The sequence below is a fragment of the Lagenorhynchus albirostris genome, chromosome 6, assembly GCF_949774975.1.
Source record: "Lagenorhynchus albirostris chromosome 6, mLagAlb1.1, whole genome shotgun sequence".
Lineage (NCBI taxonomy): Eukaryota > Metazoa > Chordata > Mammalia > Artiodactyla > Delphinidae > Lagenorhynchus > Lagenorhynchus albirostris.
This window is the reverse complement of record NC_083100.1, coordinates 29,524,514-29,545,713: the sequence shown is the minus strand read 5'-3', so window position 1 is coordinate 29,545,713 and position 21,200 is coordinate 29,524,514. Positions and strand designations below refer to the sequence as shown.

The following is a 21,200-nucleotide window of genomic DNA, read 5'->3' as shown; positions in this document are numbered from 1 at the left end:
AGAGAAGAGATGACAGCTGGTCAGAGGTGTCTGTAAAATTGTAGGTGATAGAAAGCAGATGGATGAGGGTTTTTTCTTGCTTTGCTAAGTTCCACTGGGACAAAACCAAGCAGAACAAAGCCAACTTGTGTCTCTGCACCCAGAAAGCCCCAGGAATTGAAGGTGCCAGAAAACAGAAAGACTGGTTGAAAGTCTACATAGAGAAGGTACTAAATTCCTAATCTTCTTCTTACCCCAGATAGACAGGCAGCCATTCCTTCTCTACTCTGGTAGAAGAGCTCAGCTTCTTCTGAGTAGAGAAAAATGGAAAGGAGGGGAGTTATCAGAGAAATAATAGAAGTTTCCCAGAACTGAAGTGCATGCACTTTCCTTTTTTAAATATTTTAATGGATATATTATTTATTACCTGCACTGCCACAGGCTCCAATATGTTTCATGAGGAGTCTGAGTTGTTTTTTTTAAAATTTTTATTTTATATTGGACTATAGTTGATTTACAATGTTGTGTTACTTTCCGGTGTAGAGCAAAGTGATTCAGTTACATATATTATACATGTATCCATTCTTTTTCAGATTCTTTTCCCATATAGATGATTACAGAATATTGGGTAGAGTGCATTTTCTTGATGCAAAGGTGCCACAGAGTGCCCAGTGCAATCAGTAAGCAAAGTCCCCACTGAGGCACATCCTGAGATTTTGTGAAAACGGGTGTGAATAGAATTTCCTACAGTCTTCTTGAAAGGGGAAAAATAGATTGTATAGACAGCGTCAACAATTAGAATAATTTCCAGTTCTCAACAGCAACATTAGAAGCTGGAAGGCTGTGCACAATTCCTTTGAAATGCTGAGAGAAAATAATTGTCTATCTAGAATTCTCTACCCACCCACAAGATCAATCTAGGGTGAAGATAGAAAAAGGGGTTTTCAAACATGCAAATTCTCATCAAATTTATCTTCTACAAACACTTTTTCAACAAATTACCAGGGGATGTATACCTCCAGGAAAGGGGACCATGAATGGAGAAGACATGGGATCTAGGATTCAATACAGAAAGGGGACAAAGGAGTTCCCAGGATGATGCTACAGACAAGTCCTGTAAAGCAGCTGTGCGTCAGGCCCAGCAGGAGCGTGAAGCAAGAGGGGTGTCTCCAGGAACAAAACGATGTGATAAATTACCTGATGTGCTTGACCATACTAGAAGAGTTACAGATAATGTTTTAGATAATAGGGTCTATGTACGTGCTAAATACATGGAAAACCAAAGAAGAAAATAAAAGTTCTCGAAAAAATTTAAAATGGAGCAGAAAAGACAATGTAGAGTGGCATTGTGGCACAGCAATGAACAATATGTGCAGAGTCATAACACAAACACTAAATATCAATTTGACCAAAAGTCTGTGATGTGTGTTGGAATGTATGGGGGGCGAGAGGGGATTTCAAGATTCTATATTAGGAAGGTAATTTCTAAAGTGAAATAAATCAGGACATAACAGTATAAATATTCCATTCAGAAATACATCGGTGGGCTTCCCTGGTGGCGCAGTGGTTGAGAGTCCGCCTGCCGATGCAGGGGACACGGGTTCGTGTCCCGGTCTGGGAGGATCCCACATGCCGCGGAGCGGCTGGGCCCGTGAGCCATGGCCGCTGAGCCTGTGCATCCGGAGCCTGTGTTCACAACGGGAGAGGCCACAACAGTGAGAGGCCCGCGTACCACAAAAAAAAAAAAAAAAAAAAAAAAAAAAAGAAATACATTGGTAAACAACAGAAGAAACAGCTAAAAGTGTTAAAAATGTGTCGGTGGTGAGGGAAAGCGACAGGAAACTGCTGTGTTTTTTAAAACAGTCCTCGCAGTTACTATTTGCCTTTGAAAACTAAGTTCGTATATTATTTCTAAAAAAATTTAAAAAACTGATTTTAAAGGGTAAGAAAGCAAATCCCCAAGCTTTGTGTAGTTTTCCATAAAAAAATGATTCTAAACAGCACCTTTGGGGGCCTCTCCTCAGTGATGTAGAAGACCTTATTCCCTAACAATATCTGGTAAGTGTCTACTCCCTCACATGCTTAGGAAAGGTATATAAGTTGTTCCAGTTGCATTGGTGTCCTATTCCTCTGTTAAAGGCTTTTCTCCTTCGTTACATTGAATATACACCTGCTTCTTATAGAAAAGTTGAAAAATTGCCTAGTGCTCTTTGAGATTTCCTATCAAACAGGAGGAGTTTCTAGGATCATCCTTGCCTTTCTTTTTGCTTTACAGAATCATCCCAAAGAGTGAATCGTGATGGAGAAAGCATAATTTGTCAATGAAATCTTCTTCTGCATTGCAGGGTGGAGAGCACTGTTATTACCATGGAAACATCAGAGGTATCAAGGACTCCAGGGTGGCTCTGTCGACCTGCAATGGACTTCAGTATGTGGGACTGTCATTGGGAGAATGAACTTGGTTTCACCCATTCACCCTTTCCATCTTGTCTTTCATAGTTATTTTAGTGACTCTTCTGTACCAGTCCTGGGTTAGAGAGTGGATGTGGAGTCATGAACAAGGAGGGCAAAGTCCCTGCTCTCTTAACACATAGAGTTTGCCGGTGATATAGAGATTAAACAAATGATTGTACAGATTATTATTTAATTGCCATTTTGGTGGGTACTGTGAAGGGGAAGGACAGGGACTTTTGGGATGACCGACCCTAGTCCAGAAAGGTTTCCCAGAGGTATCCCCCAGAGGAACTATCACTCAGCATAACCTAAGGATAAGCAGGAGGTGACCAGGCAAGGGTGGGGTTCGAAAGAGAGGAGCCCATGCTTCGGCTTTCAGGAAGGCTCTTAAGAAACATCTGTAGGTGCCTTTTAGACTTGAACACAGTAACACTTCATGTAAAGGTTTTTTGTGGCCATGTGATGAAAGGGATCTTGAAAATCCTATCTCCACACTTTATAAAAAATCCTGTCTCTTAAATGCGATTTTCAACACAGAGTCTTAATGGAAATTCGCAACTTGCAAGCGTAAAGATACTTCTGTTTGCCTCTTCAGAATCAGGTGGTTTTAGCTTTTCTTATACATGAAGAACCTGTCTGTTTTCTCACAGATGATATTGGATTTGCGTAACAAATTTGTGCTAGTTGTACATGGTTCTGTAATAATAACTTGAGATACTGGAACAGCATGAATAGTTCTATCCCAGTTTACTCTTCTTATCTGTCCATTTAATTTCAAAACTAATTATGCCAGGTATAATGTGTATGCTCTTGGCATACACTTATTACAGTCTGTAGCCTATACGCTGTCTAGTGCAGTGGTGGGACCACAGTGTGATTCCATGCAGGTATGTGAATTTGATTTGGGACAGTATAAAGGTATTTATTCAGATACACTCTTTATCTTTAAAGACATACTATGTTTGCTATATTTGTTAACTCTCTCCTCCTGTGGTTTCTTTTCACAGTGGTATGTTTGAAGATAATACCTCTGTGTATATGATAGAACCACTGGAGCTGGTTCATGATGAGGTGAGTCTGACTGTGACATCAGTTTCCTTATGGTTTCCTTTTCCTTACTTTTCCAGCATCTTTGTTTCTGAGCAATAAAGAGACAATCCGGTAGATTTCAAAGTGCGTTTATCTATAGCACCTTATTTCACACTTGGACTGATACCATGAGTTTTGAAGCTTAAGTTACACATCCCAGGTCACATACCAGTAAGGCATGGTAAGAGGCATCAAACCTAGGTTTTCTAAAGCTAAGACCAGTTCTTTCCAGTCTACTGAAAGCAGAGAGGATGCTCTATTTTGTACTGACCACCTTGTTTTCCTTTAAGCTAGCTTTTATTCTCACGGTCTTTAGATAATTGTATGACTGTAAGCAAGTACATAACTTTTGTGAGTCTAAGAATCTTCAGTGGGGAAATCTGTGGGGTGAACTATGATTATATTATACAATATTTAGTTTTCTTTTGAGATAGGGGAGAAAATAATGTTAGGAGTCATGTATAGGCCAGCAACCTAGATAAGAAATCAAGAAGGCATTATGCTGAGTGAAATAAATCAGCCAGGGAAAAACAAATATTGTATAATTTCACTCACGTGTAGAATCTAAAAAAACTGAACTCATGTAAACAGAGAATAGATTACTGGTTACCAGAGGCCAGTGGGGGAAATGACTGAAGGTGGTCAAAAGGTACAAACTTCCAGTTATGAGATAAATTCTGGGGATGTAATGTACAACATGTAACTATCGTTAACAATACAGTATTGTATATTTGAAAGCTGCTAAGAGAATAGATTTTAAAAGTTCTCATCACAAGTAAAAAATGTGTAACTATGTGAGGTGATGGATGTTAGCTTATTGTTAACTTATTGTGGTGATTATTGTGTAATATATACATATATCAAATCATTATGTTGTACACTTGAAACGTATCCAATGCTATATTTCAATAAGATCTCAATAAAACTGGAAAAAAGTAAATCATGTATTCTAACCATGTTGCTCACTAATAGAAGGCAACCAAATTTAATATTTAATATATATATTAAAAAATATTGTAATGAAGGCTTTCTACACACTGGGTAGTGTTTTAGGTGCTGGGGATACAGTGGTGAACAAAATAGACACAGAGCCTGAGCCTAGTAGGGCTTCTTATCTACAGGGGCAGAGACAGGAATAAATAGGTGAATAAGTAATTGCATATGGTATGTTATATAGTGCATGCTAAGGAGAAAAAATGAAGCCAGGAAAGTGGAGAGGAGAGTTAAAATTTATATTTTAACACACAGTAAGGTGGTGAGTTTTGAATGAAGACCCTCAGGAAATTAGGGGGCTGGAAAAGCATTGCAGGAGAAGAACAAATGCCAAGGCCCTGAGGCAGGAGTATTCCCAGTGTGTTCTAGGAACTGTGAGGAACCCAACTAGGTTGGAGAGGAGCAGACAGGGGAGAATGGTAGGAGGTGAAGGCACTAAGATGTAACAGTAGGGGAGTCATATCAGTGAAAATAACTGCTAATGGGAAAAGAATATTTTGAAAGTGATAGAGTCAGGATATTGCAATCATTGATGGGGAGCAGAAAATGGTTTTTTTTTTTTTTTTGCGGTATGCGGGCCTCTCACCGTTGTGGCCCGGAGCACAGGCTCCAGACGCGCAGGCTTAGCGGCCATGGCTCATGGGCCCAGCCACTCCACGGCATGTGGGATCTTCCTGGACCGGGGCATGAACCCGTGTCCCCTGCATCGGCAGGCGGACTCTCAACCACTGCGCCACCAGGGAAGCCCTTGTTTTTTTTTAATCTTTAGAGATTTCAAATGTAGACAAAATAATTTTGAGACAGGAGATAGTCATTCAGGATATTGACAAGAACAGTTGACAAACGTTTATTTTCTTTATGTTGCTGTGCATGTGTGAATATGGGGTAATTTCAAATTTGAGGCAGGAAAGTCATTAAGTTTTAAATGTTTTATGTTTGAATAAACCAGTATTATTTTTCAACTAGTAATTATAAAAATTACCAGATAATGAAGGCCATCCCACCTAGATAAAGACATTTTGATTAAGTAAAATATTTTTCCCCTACTCCAATTGTAGGTAGATAACCTGTACACAGCAAAATTATTTGACTCATCAAGCAAAAAATTGACTTTGATTTCTGGCATTGATTAATGACCCTGTGACTCTAAAACAAAACAAAGCAAAACAAAAACAAAAACAAAGAACAAAACAAAAAACCCAAAATAGCAACTCCCTAAGCCTTGAGTTTTTAAATAGGTAAAATGAGATACTTTTTCATTACATCCCTAGTAGGGCAATTTTACACATTTGATGAATTAATACATATATGTGACTATGTCTATTAAACTCTTCAAGAGATTTATAAACTGTTACTCTCATAATGTTTAAAGCATTGCTTTTGCATTGTTAAACACATAATCATATTCTTTAGGAGCTGATTGTTATATACTTCATGACTTTTCTTTTTTGCCTTCCTTTTTTACTGCCTGCCTTTCATTCATGATGTAATGATTACATAATCATGTAATGATTTATCCTCATTTTCATCATGGGTAGAGGGAAAGGAGCACTGCTTGAAACTTTAAATTAGTCAGTTTTTAAAATTATGTTGCTAGTTGTGAGTTTCATCACTCTATGTATCTTTCTTTTCACCTGATACCAGAATTAAGAGTTTAGTCTACTTGAATTTAGATTTTTTAAAAAAATACAGTCCATTAAAAAACAAAACTTTTATTTATTTATTTAGACCGTGTTGGGTCTTCGTTGCCGTACGTGGGTTTTCTCTAGTTGCGGCGAGTGGGGGCTACTCTTCGTTTTGGTGCGCGGGCTTCTCATTGTGGTGGCTTCTCTTGTTGCGGAGCACGGGCTCCAGGTGCGCGGGCTTCAGTAGTTGTGGCGCACGGGGTTAGTTGCTCTACGGCATGTGGAATCTTCCTGGTCCAGGGCTCGAACCTGTGTCTCCTGCATTGGCAGGCGGATTCTTAACCACTCTGTCACCAGGGAAGTCTGAATTTAGATGTTTGATGTTTAGTTTATTATTATTATTAATTTTAATATGCTTTATAATAAATCCAGTAATATGGATCAAGTATTTATAGTAAGAATTCATGTTATTTCTCAAGTGATAAATAAAGAGCAAAACTTTTCATTATTGTAAGTCTTTTATGTAATCTATTAAGAACACTTTTTAAAATAACTTTTCTGATTATAAAACACTGTAAGGAATTTGGAAAAGCAAATTAAGCAAATACTTAACCAAATAGTAATTATCCATTATCCCATCCCCCAGAGATAACTTCTCCTCACCTTTCAGTGTACATTCTTCCAGTTTTTCAATGTTATGTTCCCATATTTTCAAAAATAAATTAGATCATTATTTTGTAATATAATTTTAACTCAACAATGTATCTCTCTGAGCCTCAATATTTTAATTTGTAAAATGGGGATAAAATATGCACTGTATGGAGTTCTCGTGAGGATTAAATTGGCTGACACACTATGCACTCAGTAATGGAAGCTAATAGTAGTGATGGAAATAAGACTTTTCTAAAAGTATAGTATTTAGGGCAGAGGATATGAATATTTTCAAGATTGTTGATAGAATTGCTAAATTTCTCTCTGAACTATGCTACCAATTTACTCCTACCAGTAGCGTGAAAGTGTTTTGCCTTGCAACTATAATTGACTAGAGTTATCATAATTTTTAAACCTTTGCCAACTTGATGTCAGTAATTGGTATATCTTTTTATTTGCATTTTGAAGGAGTGTTCAAGTAGTATTTACCTTTTAAAAAATATATTCATTGCCCATTTGTATTTTTTTCTTGTGAATTTCCTATTCATGGCTTTGAAGAAAGCCAAAGTTTAAGCGTAGCTAATGAAACTATGCTTTTATCTAAACTGGGGCAACTGGATGATGCTCTGTTTTATTTAAAATTCAAGTTTCAATAAACCATCTACTTTTCATTTTTGATAACTAACACATCAGCATATAAGTGTTTCCATTTTAGGAAAGATATTATAAGTGTTTCCATTTTAGGAAAGTGTTTCCATTTTAGGAAAGATATTATAGAAAGTGCTAACACTGTTCCGTAGAGGTGTGATCACATCTTGCTTTTTAATTGACTACAATTGTTTTTGTTTCAGAAAAGCACAGGTCGACCACACATAATTGAGAAAACCTTGGCAGGACAATATTCTAAGCAAATGAAGAATCTCAGTAAGTTTTAATTAAAGAAGCCACTCTATTTTATGTACTAGGAGCCTTGACTTGGAGCTCAGTGGCACATGCAGGCTTGTTGGGAAATGGAGTAGGTTTGAGATCTGGAGTGAGCAGTGTGGGTGGGCAGTGGAGCGAACTGTGGCTTTAATGTAATGAAGCATGGAGAGTCATTTCTGATGGAAAGACTGAAATATGAAGCCCAGAAGTAAAGCTGTGTTAGGAACTGGAGAGTGTGGCCAGATTTAACAGAGTGATTTACAGGGAGGTCCATCCTTAGATTTTCCTGGAAGTTTGCTGCTCTTTAACCAGCTTGGAGTGTCTTATGCTCTTGTCCTGTGGCATCTCAAGCATGCTGATGTGGCGAAAGCTCCTTCTGGATTATTGGAGTATGTGAGGCTACTTCTGTATATTAATACCCAAAATCTTTAGTAATTTATGCCAGACATTATTTTTAATTCTAAACTGAATTAAGCATAGTAGAATTCTTCTAAATGTTCAGATATCCAGGGTCAGGTGGTTGTAGATGAAATACGCATACTCCAAGGAGTCTTGAATAGCTCGTAAAGTTTTTCATGAGGTTCGGAAGAAAATTATACCTTTGAATTATATTAATATTTGCGACTAAACATGTGAAATATTTAATGATTGGCGTGCTTTGTTCACCTTAGTTTATTTTGATTTTGAGATGACAAATGCTATCAGTGCTACTTTTCCTTCATATATTTTTAAAACATTCTCCCATTGAAATGCAGTCAAACATAAATTTGGGTATTTTTTTTCTTTTGCACAGGTATGGAAAGCAGTGACCAGTGGCCCTTCCTATCTGAATTACAGTGGTTGAAAAGGAGAAGGAAGAGAGCAGTGAATGTGAGTGTGGCGTTGAGTCGTAGGCCGGGCTCTTTCACTCAAATTGTGTGCCTGTCATCACACTGTGGCTAAGTGTAGCTAAAACGGTTTAGATTTGGGCAATTTCCTCTTACAAACAAAACCCAAAACAAAAATACCCTATGACTTGAGTCTTATGGGCATGGTGCTTTTTATTCAGCTTTCCCTGTAAGTGATACAAACTGATTTTGATGTTCTATGAACCCTGAAGGCATCTGAAGAATGTATTGTTTTCAAAGCATTTTTCTTATGAAAATTGCAGTGCATTTTTTCTGTTGAAAGTAGAGCAGGCTTTTTATTTGTTTATTTTTTTCTGGTATGACTTATCATATAAAATAATCTACTAACAAAAAAGTAGGGGAAGAGTTAAGTTTTGAAATGTTGACTAATCATGCTTATTTGTATTTCTTTTCAAATTAAAAACAGTTATACCACACTTTGAAGCTGGATGTGTTTTTCTGAACAGAATAGATCTCTTTGACCATTAGTATCATGATAGTTACTAAATAAGAATCAAGTAATTATATAATCAACAACTGTCATAGAGCTCCCATGTATTGATAAATGTATAGGGGCTTTGTAACTGAAATTATCTTCCTAGTCTATTTCATAATAGATTAGAAAGCTGTAATGATGGGGACTGTTTAGTAATTACATGGTGAATGCTATGTAACCGAAAATTAATTCCATGGCATATAGATTACATGGTAATTTGCTAGATAACTTAATGAGTAATTATTCTGAAAATTGCACACTTTAGATAATGTTTTGCTGAATGTACTTTTGTGAAAAAATTAGACCACCAGCCATCAAAAACTTGGTTGTAGGTCAAATCATCCTCTTTTATGAGCCTGTCTCTGTATTATGGTGATTATGGAAACAACTTTTTTTGACTTAGAGATCTCTTTTTGCTTACTCTTGAAGATGCAGTTGGTAATAAGTTTTATATAGGCTATTGATGTTTCACTACAGCCCGCCCCTATCAAATACAACTGATCAATGCTCATGTACTCTTCCAACTATGAAAAAGAAATAAAAGTCCAAACGACAGCTAAAATCCTTAGCCCTTGCTCTTAAAGGATTATCTAGTAGTAATCAAAATTTAGAAGAATTCAGAATATTGTAACTGTCAACATTTGTTCCTTTGAGAAGTTGTGTGGTTAAGAATTAGTACATTATTATGAGAACTTCACTCCACTGAATTAAGGTTTCTATATGATTACATTGGTACCTGTTCCAGATGTACTGTGCTATTCTAATTAAAGTTTTGTGCAGTTCTTCTTTGAAGTTTTGAGTAGATGTGAATATTTTTATCGTATCCTAATGCCAAAGAAATTGAGATTTATTTATTTTAACAGAATTACACTGAAAATTTTTCTCTAGAATATTTTTACATATAAAAATCAAATAAAAACAACATGAGCTCTCTCTATCTGGATGAATACTTTAATGATAATTAAATACAGTTCTTTTCTGAATACTTGTATGTTTACCCACACTTTACAGTCACTATTTTTTTCATTTCCCTGACCAAGTTTCTTTGAGGATGTTCATAAAATGAGCAGCAAAGAGTTCTTCTGAAATTCAAAGTCAGTCTACCACTTAACAGTCAGCATCAGAGATATTTTCTATCAACCACCATTCTGACCACACATTTTTATTTTCCACAGCCATCTCGTGGTGTGTTTGAAGAAATGAAATATTTGGAACTTATGATTGTTAATGATCACAAAACGGTAAGAATATAGAATCAATGAATTTTAGATCTGACAGCTTACTTAAGAAAGAATAATAATCTTTTGTTAACTTTGGTCAAAATAAAATGTGATTCAGTGCTTAAAAGACATATGAAAACAATTATTGTCCTCCATTGGCCCTTCTTGAAGATAAAGTAGGAACTTTCTTAACCATACTCTGCTTAACCATTTCCCTTATAAAATATCTTGGTTGATACCATATCACCCAGCAATCCCACTATTGAGCATATACCCAGAGAAACCATAATTCAAAAAAACACTGCACCCCAATGTTCATAGCAGCACTATTTACAATAGCCAGGACATGGAAGCAACCTAAATGTCCATTGATAGAGGAATGGATAAAGAAGATGTGGTACATATATACAATGGAATATTAATCAGCCATAAAAAGGAATGAAATTGGGTCATTTGTAGAGATGTGGATGGACCTAGAGAGTGTCATGAAGAGTGAAGTAAGTCAGAAAGAGAAAAGCAAATATCGTATAATAACGCATATATGTGGAATCTAGAAAAATGGTATAGATGATCTTAGTTACAAAGCAGAAATAGAGACACAGACGTAGAGAACAAATGTATGGATACCAAGGGGGAAAGGGGTGGGGTGGGAGGAATTGGGAGACTGGGATTGACACATATACATTATTGATACCATGTATAAAATGGACAACTGAAGGGAACATGCTGTATAGCACAGGGAACTCACCTAGAGCACTGTGGTAACCTAAATCGAAGGGGAGTCCAAAAGGGAGGGGCTATCTGTATGTGTATGGCTGATACATTTTGTTGTGCAGTGGAGGCGAACACAACATTCTAAAGCAATCATACTCCAATAAAAATTAATTAAAAAATAATAGACTTAAAAAAAATATCTTGGTTGAAGCCTAGAGCATTCTGAAGGGTCTTGGTCAGTACGCTATTTGCTAATATAGTTGTATCCACAGAGGCAGATGGCCGACTGAATCCATTGTAATGTACTGCACCAGATTATATAAGGCTCTTGAGCGTCAGTGGATTTTGGCATCTTTGGGGCTCCTGAAACCAATCCCCCTGGGATACTGAGGGACAGCTGTATACTCAGTACTTGTGCTGTGCTGGTAAATGTTTAATACCTGGCTCTCTGAAAAAAAACCCTTGATTTATAATGTTTGTTTATATCCATGGTGTAAATACTCCCACCATGGCTGATTTCAAGCTACCAAAGTGAGGTCGTTAAATGAGGACCTGGGAAAAGATGCATCCAGTTGAATCCTGAACTGGTGGGAGCTGGCTCCAGCAACCCACTGCCCCACTTTCCAAACTGTTTAGGCCACTTGTAATTTTTGTTGTAATTACATAATTTAATTTTTTAAATTGTATAAACTAAGACAAAGAATAATTTGCTTTATGAAGACTAAGTTACATTTCTGGAGAGACTTTATAAAGGTGAGACTCTTAAGACATACCCAAGAGTCAGGTATAGGTGAAAAACTTGTGAAAGATTGCAGCAAAAATTCTGATTGCTTTGCAAATATCTTGAAGTTCTTGTTTTTCTTTAAGGAAATCAAAATTAGATTAGTAGACTATAGAATAAGTTTGTGTTTCATACAAAAATGAAAAAGTGAAATTCTAATCAATAGAAAAGACCTTGAAACCATACATTTTTTAAAATGATGATTTAATTTATATTTAAACTTTTGTCTCTACTTTAGCAGGTGTTTTCTCTTAATTACCAAGCACTGGCTCAATTATGCTGAACATGAAGTTATGCAATAGCATACCTCTTAGTATGGTATGCAGATTTATTTTCTGTACCAGTAGCTTTTAAGTACATTGCTTGAGATATGTCAGTAAGAACCAGAATTATTGGAATTACATACAATTAAAAAAAAAAAGAATTACATACAATTTAGGGCAGATCTTCCCTGATAGGAAGGAAAACCAAATGGATAGGTAGCCGTTTTAGATAATGAAGGCTAAACTATGAGTTTCTGATGGACATTAATTTCCTCGAAACCCCAAGATAACTTTTTCATCTGAATTATTTTTGGTGATTGGGACATTGAGATTTTGTCCAGCTACTTCTCAATCCTTAACATTGTGGCATGTTGTGAAATTATGGCTTTAGAAGGTTAAACTTTTTCCAACATCCAATATATACTTTTAAAGTAGTGAAAATAATTAAGATATATACAGTGCCTTTAAATTCACAAAGTGCATTCACATACAGCTGGTAATTGTTAGAAGAATTCTCCAACCCATGACTTGTAATTCCAAATCTCTTGTTCTACCAAATCTCTATTAGGAAAATACATGAAACCATTAATCAGAGAGCAAATTTCAGTAACTATACAAATAGGAAACGATAATTTTTTCAACATTATATATATTTTGAATTTATTTCTAAATCTTTTAAAATGGGAAGCATTTAAATAATCTTGTCTTTATCTTATGAATAGTAAAATAATGCCCTCCTTTAAAATATTGTTTTTGTAAATAGAAAATTTCTAACATTATACCGTATAGTCTGTGATAAAGTTACATTATTTAGGCTACCAGATCTTTTAATGGTAAATTTTGGTAATTTGTTTTATTATTATTATTAAAATGAGTGAGAACTAGGAATGTATACATTTATCTTTGAAACCAGAAAAAAACCCTGTAATTTGTACTGATAAATCTGGAGGGAATACATGTTAGGAAATGAAAAAAAAATGAAAGCCTTTATTATTGAGTGATAATAATGCCTAAAGTAGAAGGAAATTACCTAAGAAGACTTCTATTGTTTTTTTTTAATTGAAGTGTAGTTGATTTACAGTATTTCAGGTGTACAGCAAATTGATACAGTTACACAGATTCTTTTCCATTATAGGTTATTACAAGGTATTAAATATAGTTCCCTGTGCTATACAGTAAGTCCTTGTTAGATTTCTACTATTTTAATACCTATTGCATCGATGCAATAGAACTAAATAGATTCCTTTTCCTTTAAGACCAGGTTATACTCTAGTCCATAATAGTCCCAAATAAGTGTGTCATTTTATAAGAATTTTTTTTTCTTTTGAGAGTTGAGAAAAGTTCATTTTTAAAGGTGTGCTTTATATGAGATGAAGATTGTTTCTGAATTTGAATGCTTCAAAGAAGGGATGGATCAGAGTACTTAAATTCATGTGTTGAAAGTAAAACTAAACTAGAATAATTGACATCTATTCTTTAATAACTGGAGATTTGCTATTGGATTTTAAAATGTCATCCCACTGACAGTACTCATTTTATAATCTTTGTGCTAGATGAGGCAGCACACTTATTTTGATAACTATCACCCTCAGGTGGAAAGTCAAGCTCTAATTTTAATTTTTTTCAAAAAGCAAATACCTTAAGGATTGTGTTTATTCAGATAGGAAAAGCAAATTTGGCACTTTAAATGTAAATTACTTTCAGTGATCGGAAAATGTGGAAATAAATTCTATCATAAATGGAGATTTCATGTTTTTCTTTGTAAAATTAATTCTCATTCATGAAGAAAGTAGAAACATTTTGCCTACGTTTACATTCACACTTACATCTTTCATTCAGAGTAACCTTTCTGAAAAAATGCAGATATCTTATTTTGAACAAGCATCATATATTATCAGTAGCTTTCAATTAGAAAAGAAAAATCCCTCAATTTTGTATAAAGCATTTTAGTAGCAGGCTGGCAGAGTCCAATTTGTGAGCCAATTAAATTAAAGCCTTATAGCGGTCTGCCAAACATTTCTTTGAGCCATTTCGCCTCAATATAAATATTAAAAACCTTATTCTATTAGAAAATTAGTTGAAATATTTTAAAGTGCATGAAAAACAAATGTTTTTCTTACATTGTTGCTATATCCTTATGTATATAGGTGCAAATATGAAAGGATAGCTCATATATTTTTTAATTTAAACCTCATTTGGTTTTCCTTATTTGAAAGCCACTATATTTTATAGGAACCCAACATATTATGATTTCTCATCAATAATCATGATTTACTAGGAGCATACATAAACTATTTTATATGACTTGTTAACTGAACAAGTTTATCTCCTGTGTCAACCCAGGGTAAGCGTTGAATTTCAGCTTTGTGATCTTGGATAAGTTATTTGTCCTCTCTGAGCCTCACTTTCCACATTTATAAAAATGGGGATAGTAAAACCTACCTCACTGAGTTGTGAGGAGCAAATATTTGTTGTAGGAGAAACACTAATGACAGACCCTAGTAAATCCTAGGTACTCAATTATATGGGATTTCAAGTGAATAAATCTAGTGGTTATTCTTTGTCCTTATCGTACTTGCCTTCTCAGTAGCATGGGACACAGCTGATTACTCTTTCCTGTTTGAAACATTTTCTTAATCTTTTAGCTTCTATGACACAATAGTTTTCTCACCTCACTGGCCATTTCTTCTTAGTCTTTTATGTCTGGCCTCTAGAGTTACGGGAGTGCCCCATAGTTTGATTTGGGGCTCTCTTTTCTTCCTATAACTCTTCCTCAAGTGATCACTTCCAGTCTTAAGTCTTTAAAGTATATCATGACTTAAATTCATCACTCTCAACTTTATACTCTAGCCTTCTGTGTTCCATAGTTCTATATTCAACTGCCTACTTGACATCTTTACTTCAGTATTGAATAGGCATCCCACATTTAACATTTCTAAATCAGAACTCTTGGTTCCCTAGTTCTAAAGTGCCCTCCCCCAGTCTTTCTCATTATTTTAAATGGCACCTCCCCCACCCCCAGCTATTCAAGTTCAAAACCTAGGAGTCATGTTTTTTTCGTCTCTTTCCTTACCTTCCAACATCCTATAATGATGTCCAGCCTTCATTATTTTTTAACCTGGACTCTTGCAGCAGTTTCCCAACAGGTCTGTCTGCATGCATTCTTGACCCTTTCTAATTCACTCACCTCACAGCAGGCAGAGTGATCTGTCTAAAAAGAAAACCAGAGGGAATTCTCTGGCGGTCCAGTGGTTAGGACTCTGCGCTTCCACTGCAGTGGGCACGGGTTCGATCCCTGGTCAGGGAACTAAAAAATCCTGCAAGCCACGTGGCCCAAAGTAAAGAAAATCAGAGAATTGGAAGTTATAAATATGAAATAAATGGAAAACATCACATTTTAATAGACTTTTAAAGTCCTCATTGTTTTTAACTTACATGTCATGTTTTCCATGACCCTTATACTACAAAAAGACATATCCCAAAAGGACAAATAAATGTTCAGAAGCAAAATAAAATTCATTTGAATAGATATGTAACACCACTGCATTAGAATAGGTGTCAGCTAATATCTTCCCTTTCTTTTTGTGATAAGTGCTTCTTCATGTCAGGACTTTTTTTTTTTTTTAAAGTGTACAATTCAGTGACATTTAGTACCTTCACTATGTGGTGCAATCATTACCTCTGTCTAGTTTCAAAACATTTCATCACCCCAAAGAGACTTAATGTTGAGACTTTTGCGTTTACTGTGTTGGCCAAAAAGTAAGATGTTACAGAAAGACCCGAACGAACTTTTTGGCCAACCCACTATTTTAAAGGATAGCTTTGAAGTTTTTCAGCTTGTGGAGTTTGCTAGGCAACTTAAAATGCTGAGCTCTTTACAACAACTTCTTTATGCTACGTTTAAAAAAAGCTGTTAAAAGGTCTCACTGTGTCCTCACATGGTGGAAGGGACTAGGGATCTCTCTGGAACCTCTTTTATAAGGCACTAATCCCATTCATGATGGCTCCACCCTCATAACCTAAGTACCGCTCAAAGGTCCCACGTCCTAATACCATCATTTTGAGGGTTGGGATTTCAGTATGAATTTTGGGGGCACACAAACATTCACACCATTGCAAATATTATAAATAGTCATAAATTAATGAATGCTACTAATAACACAATACTAAGTTACTGCACATTTATCATAGGTTGTCAGTAGGCTCAGCATTATTAAAAAATATACATCAGGTCTATAAACATTAAGACATATTCTTCATTTAAAAAACAGAGTAACAGGGTTAAAGAGAGAATGAAATGAAGGGGGTCTGACAAATTTATAATGTGAAAATGGGCAAAGGAGAAGAAAAGAATATCATGATATTCTAACGTGGAAGTAGTTTTAATCTTTATGAAGATGCATTATTTTTATAATTATAAATGAAGTCAAGTTTTAAAGACATGGTGCAAACCTGATTCAGTAGTTTTGAGGATGTTTTTCTTTTTCCTCAGCAGAGGGCATTATCCCCCTGTGGTAAACTTTAGTTTTTAAATGTCCTCTCAAAGCCATATTAATTGCAGTACTCCTTGCTAAAACTGTAGCCCTTCAGATGTTATGTAATTATTCTATTAATTTACTTTATTTTCCTAAGTGATCATAAGTAACCGTAAGCAACTATACACTATCGGCACACTTCAGTTTTACTTTTTGTCTCTTCTTTGTTTTGACTTCTGAGCCGTCAAAAGCAAAAGGCTTCATCTGGAGAAGGCATTCTTCTGAAAGAATATACTAAAATGTACGACAGACGCGTTCCACATCATGGACTGAATCTGAAGTGTTGCCTAAGAAATTTTCTTGATCTTTGTATGCGCTTGAATTCAAGTGAGGAGGGTGTCCAGTTGGGATTAAATTTCTTGATCTAAGCTCTTTATAAACTGGTAAAGTTCATTTCCGTGAAACAAACAAATAATAAAAAAAAAGGATTGCATTTGTTAGACATTGAGACTGAATTAACAGCTTACTTCTCAAGTGTAAAGTTTCTCACTCAGAATCACTAGGCCGTCTCCATTACCTGGAACATCATGGGTATTTCAGACAGCTATAGTTTTCCTGCCTAACAGAGAAATAAATAAGAACATCACTATATCCAAACAGAGCACAAACTAAATTCTGTATTTTTAATCCCTATTTCTACTATTGCTGTCAGATTTCTGTTTTGACAGAATTTTGAAATTTATCATTAAATTATGGTTTGACAGTGACTGGTATATCTTTCCCCCTCCCAGTATAAGAAGTGTCGCTCTTCTCATGCGCATACAAACAACTTTGCGAAGTCTGTGGTCAACCTTGTGGATTCTGTAAGTATCCTGGTTTTCTTGAACCTCTTTTTCCAAAGTGGAATGGTTTATATCTCTATTTGCTTACTTGCTGCTTTAGTTCTTTCTGAGACAGAAGTAAAAATGCTATCCTTATCTCATCTGGCTAATAAGAAATTATAGAGTGGTCTGCTTCATAAAGGGCAGTGTTATCAGAGTTTCAGGGGACTGTTGAGTTATTCCTGGGATCCCAAAGATGCATTGATATTGCTTCTAAGTGATGTCTAGATATTATTGTCACAAGAGTTTAGTTAGGACAAAAATACTGGAGAAAATTAGCTACCAAAAAGAGTGTAAATTAAACTTGGCAAATGAGATTTCATTAATAATAATCAGTTGAGCTTATCTTCTTAAATATAAGGTAGAAGAACGAATAGATTGAGGTGGATTATGTTTGGAGGATATAGGCAACACAAAAAAAATTTTTTTTAAAAGAACCCAAATTTACTTTCTTCGTGTCCCTATAAGAATGCTTCAGACTTTATTTTTAGATGACAGAATTAAGTGCAGTCCCAAAATAAAGCTAATTTAAAACAGTAAAATGTATATCTTCTTAAAAAGACTTCTATAGATCTTTCTTATTGAGTTTTTTTCCTCCTCTCCTTCTGTCAGTTACAGAGAATGATGGTTAAGATTTTCTTCCTTTTTCCTTTAGATAGGAAATCCGTAAATGTGAATATTATTCATTACGGTCCAATAAATAATTCAATTTGACCAGTCATAAATATAGCATAGTATTTTGTGTATTCTAATGTAAAGTGCTGTTTTGCTCAGCTAAATGTATGTTTATCTGATATTTATTGTATGTTCCCTCTTAACTGGGAAAAAAAACCTTTATAAATTGCTTAATATCTAAATGATACTTATTTTCTCTAAAGAACTGCCTTCTTTTTTGCCTTTTAAACAGTCCAAAAGTCTCCAATCATGTAAACACTCATAACATATAATACGTGGTAGGCACAGCTGAGCAGTATAAAATGGGTGCAGGGTAATAGAGTAGCATGTAGCGTTAGGGTTGAAATTCTGAAAGCCAGTTATCACCTGCTTTATTAATTTTCTTCAATTTCAGCCCTTGTCAGTCTTCTCAGAGGAAAACTATAAATGGATATGAAAAAGAGAATATTAAACACACCTTTCCCTCTGCCCCAGCTGTTTACTTGGTAGAATCTCTGTGTTTGTCATTTCACCATGATTGAACAGAATCACATCTTGCAAAGTGTCTTTTTTATTTTGATTTACCATACAAGGTTCTGAAGCTGACCAACTAATTTGTTTTTTAAAGACATTACACTTAACTCACTCCCTGTTGTAAAATCATTATAGCTTCACGGTAATTTAGGCATGATAAATCTTTCCTTTCCTCAGTGTGTTCTAAGATCATCCATTCTTTTCTTAATTAGCTTGAAAATAGGACAAAATGACAACATTCATCAAAATTGCTTACATGTGTGAATTATTTAGCTACTGGGCCAAAAGCAGAAAAAGAGAGCAGAAAATTACAATTTAAATATTGTGAGTGATGTCACCCTGTGGTGAGGGTGACATAGGTCATGTAAGTCTGCTTTTCCCTCCTTTGGCCTCAGATCGTGATTCTCTTCCACTGTTATTTTACTTTTCATACAACAAGGCTTCCAAGGGCAAAAGCCAGCCGTGGTGTTAGTGCTTGTCCAAGGATTTAGTGATCTGTTCCAATCCTGCAGGAGTAACTGGTCATATCACACTTACTCAGAACCAGTATATCAGGCGCCAACCTGTTATCTCCTATGAGGTTTGGAAGGCTGATTTTACTAAACCCTGTTTTGAACTTACGTCCAGACTTTAAAATCGTGATACTCCTAGTATAGATCCCCCAGTGAGATGCCTGGCTGCTAAAGATGCTGATTTGGGATTGAAGTAACTTTGTAGGAGAGGCTGAGTTGTATGATTGTTCTTTCTTTTTGCTCTTGGAAAAGAGAAAGGAAAGAAGATTCTCTCTGATGAGCTGATTCTGACGTCGTGTTCTCCTCTCACCTCCCCTTCCTGTCCTTCCGCTGACTCTGAAACACTGATTGTGCATGTTTGACCCAGTGTTTTCCTCCTGCACCTGTCCTGTTGTATACCCTCAGATTTACAAGGAGCAGCTTAATACCAGGGTTGTCCTGGTGGCTGTAGAGACCTGGACTGAGAAGGATCATATTGACATCACCACCAACCCCGTGCAGATGCTCCACGAATTCTCCAAATACCGGCAGCGTATCAGGCAGCATGCTGACGCTGTGCATCTCATCTCGTACGTATCCCCAGCCCTTGGCTTGACGTTGATCTTTATCCCTTTATTGTATCAGTTAGGTTATATATCAGTAAATCAATCCTGAACAAATTTGAGGTTGATTCCTCTGTTACATAAGAAGCACAGAAGTAGGCTGCCCAGTGCTGGAATGGCGGTTCCACAGTCATGAGATTTACTTTCAGAGCACATCTGTACCTTCAGACCTTCCATCCTCAGGGTCAACTCATGATTCAAGACAGCTGCTGACACTCCAGCCTTCACCACAGGCAGCAGGCATGCCAGGGAGGGAGGATTGCGAAAGGGCCCTCCTTCCAGCTGAGTTAGCTCCTTTAAAGCAGATTTCCTGAAAGCCTGCACACATCACTTTCACCAACAAATCATTTGCTAGATCTTTTTTTAAAAAATTTTTATTGGGGTATAGTTGGTTTACAATGTTGTGTTAGTTTCAGGTGTACAGCAAAGTGAAAATGAACTATTGACTGAAATTGACGTTTCATCTCTAAGGAAAAGGGGTGCTTTGCTCACTTTTGATATCATAAATTGCTCCCTTCCCCCCCTGGTGGCTAAGCTGTTTTCAGACAGTCCTCTAAGGTTCTGTCCTGGGATCAAACCAACCAAAGTCCTCCTTCCTTTCTTCTCACCTGTTACTCTTTGCTTTTCTCTCAGTGTTTAATCACCAATTTACAATCATGAATATTTTGTATAACTACTATATAGTCTCTACTAGAAAAAAGTCAAGGGCTGTGGTCTGTTTATCTTTGTGTCCTCAGTTCCTAAGCCAGTACATGATTAGGTTAGTTAGGTGATCAATTGATGTTTGCTCAACTGAGATTATTTAACATAACATTAATCTAAAGGTATTTATGATAACATACATTTAAAGGTATTTAAAATACAGTTTTTGATTTTCTAAAGGAGGGTTAGTTTGGGGTATTCAGTGTAGGACAATAGACATATTTGCAGAGAGTTGAAATACAATGGTCACTACATTGGTTTCCTAATAGCACTTATTTTTCCTAAGGCGTGTGACCTTCCACTATAAGAGAAGCAGCCTGAGTTACTTTGGAGGTGTCTGTTCTCGCACAAGGGGAGTTGGTGTGAATGAGGTAAATGTTACTAATTTTCCTAAAGTAGAGCTTTATCTGTGCATCTAGTCTCTTTCTTCCCCATGGCCTAGCTTACTTCCCTTTTCAGGCCTGTTTTAGAATGATAATGACATTGAGACTATAGTATGAGTGGTTCCTATTAGTAAATAGAACCCAAAGTGGTCTTTGGGTTTAGAAAAGAGGTAATTGTGTCATATCATAATGATAGTTTTTCATATTTATCAGGCAGATGCAAGCCAAAGATTGGCCCAGAAAGTTCTTGGCCTCTATAGATACGTTTTTATAAGCTTGTTTATCCTTCTTTTATGACTTTTTAAAAAAGTTATTTGCTCTTCTGCCTATGTTAGGTTTAACACATCCCAAAAGTCGAACCAACCAAATCTAAACCTTGGT

General features: G+C 36.0%; 1 protein-coding gene across 1 annotated transcript in view; it reads left to right on the top strand.

The window, feature by feature from the left end:
- The window catches only part of ADAM23 (ADAM metallopeptidase domain 23), a 162,443-nt gene that overhangs the window by 97,156 nt on the left and 44,087 nt on the right, over window positions 1-21,200 (top strand). Inside the window, exons 5-12 of the mRNA XM_060151339.1 lie at window positions 2,325-2,407; window positions 3,441-3,504; window positions 7,643-7,715; window positions 8,509-8,585; window positions 10,274-10,339; window positions 17,343-17,414; window positions 19,538-19,701; window positions 20,723-20,807. Coding sequence (XP_060007322.1) covers window positions 2,325-2,407; window positions 3,441-3,504; window positions 7,643-7,715; window positions 8,509-8,585; window positions 10,274-10,339; window positions 17,343-17,414; window positions 19,538-19,701; window positions 20,723-20,807 — 684 coding nt within the window. The remainder of the gene's footprint in view (window positions 1-2,324; window positions 2,408-3,440; window positions 3,505-7,642; window positions 7,716-8,508; window positions 8,586-10,273; window positions 10,340-17,342; window positions 17,415-19,537; window positions 19,702-20,722; window positions 20,808-21,200) is intronic.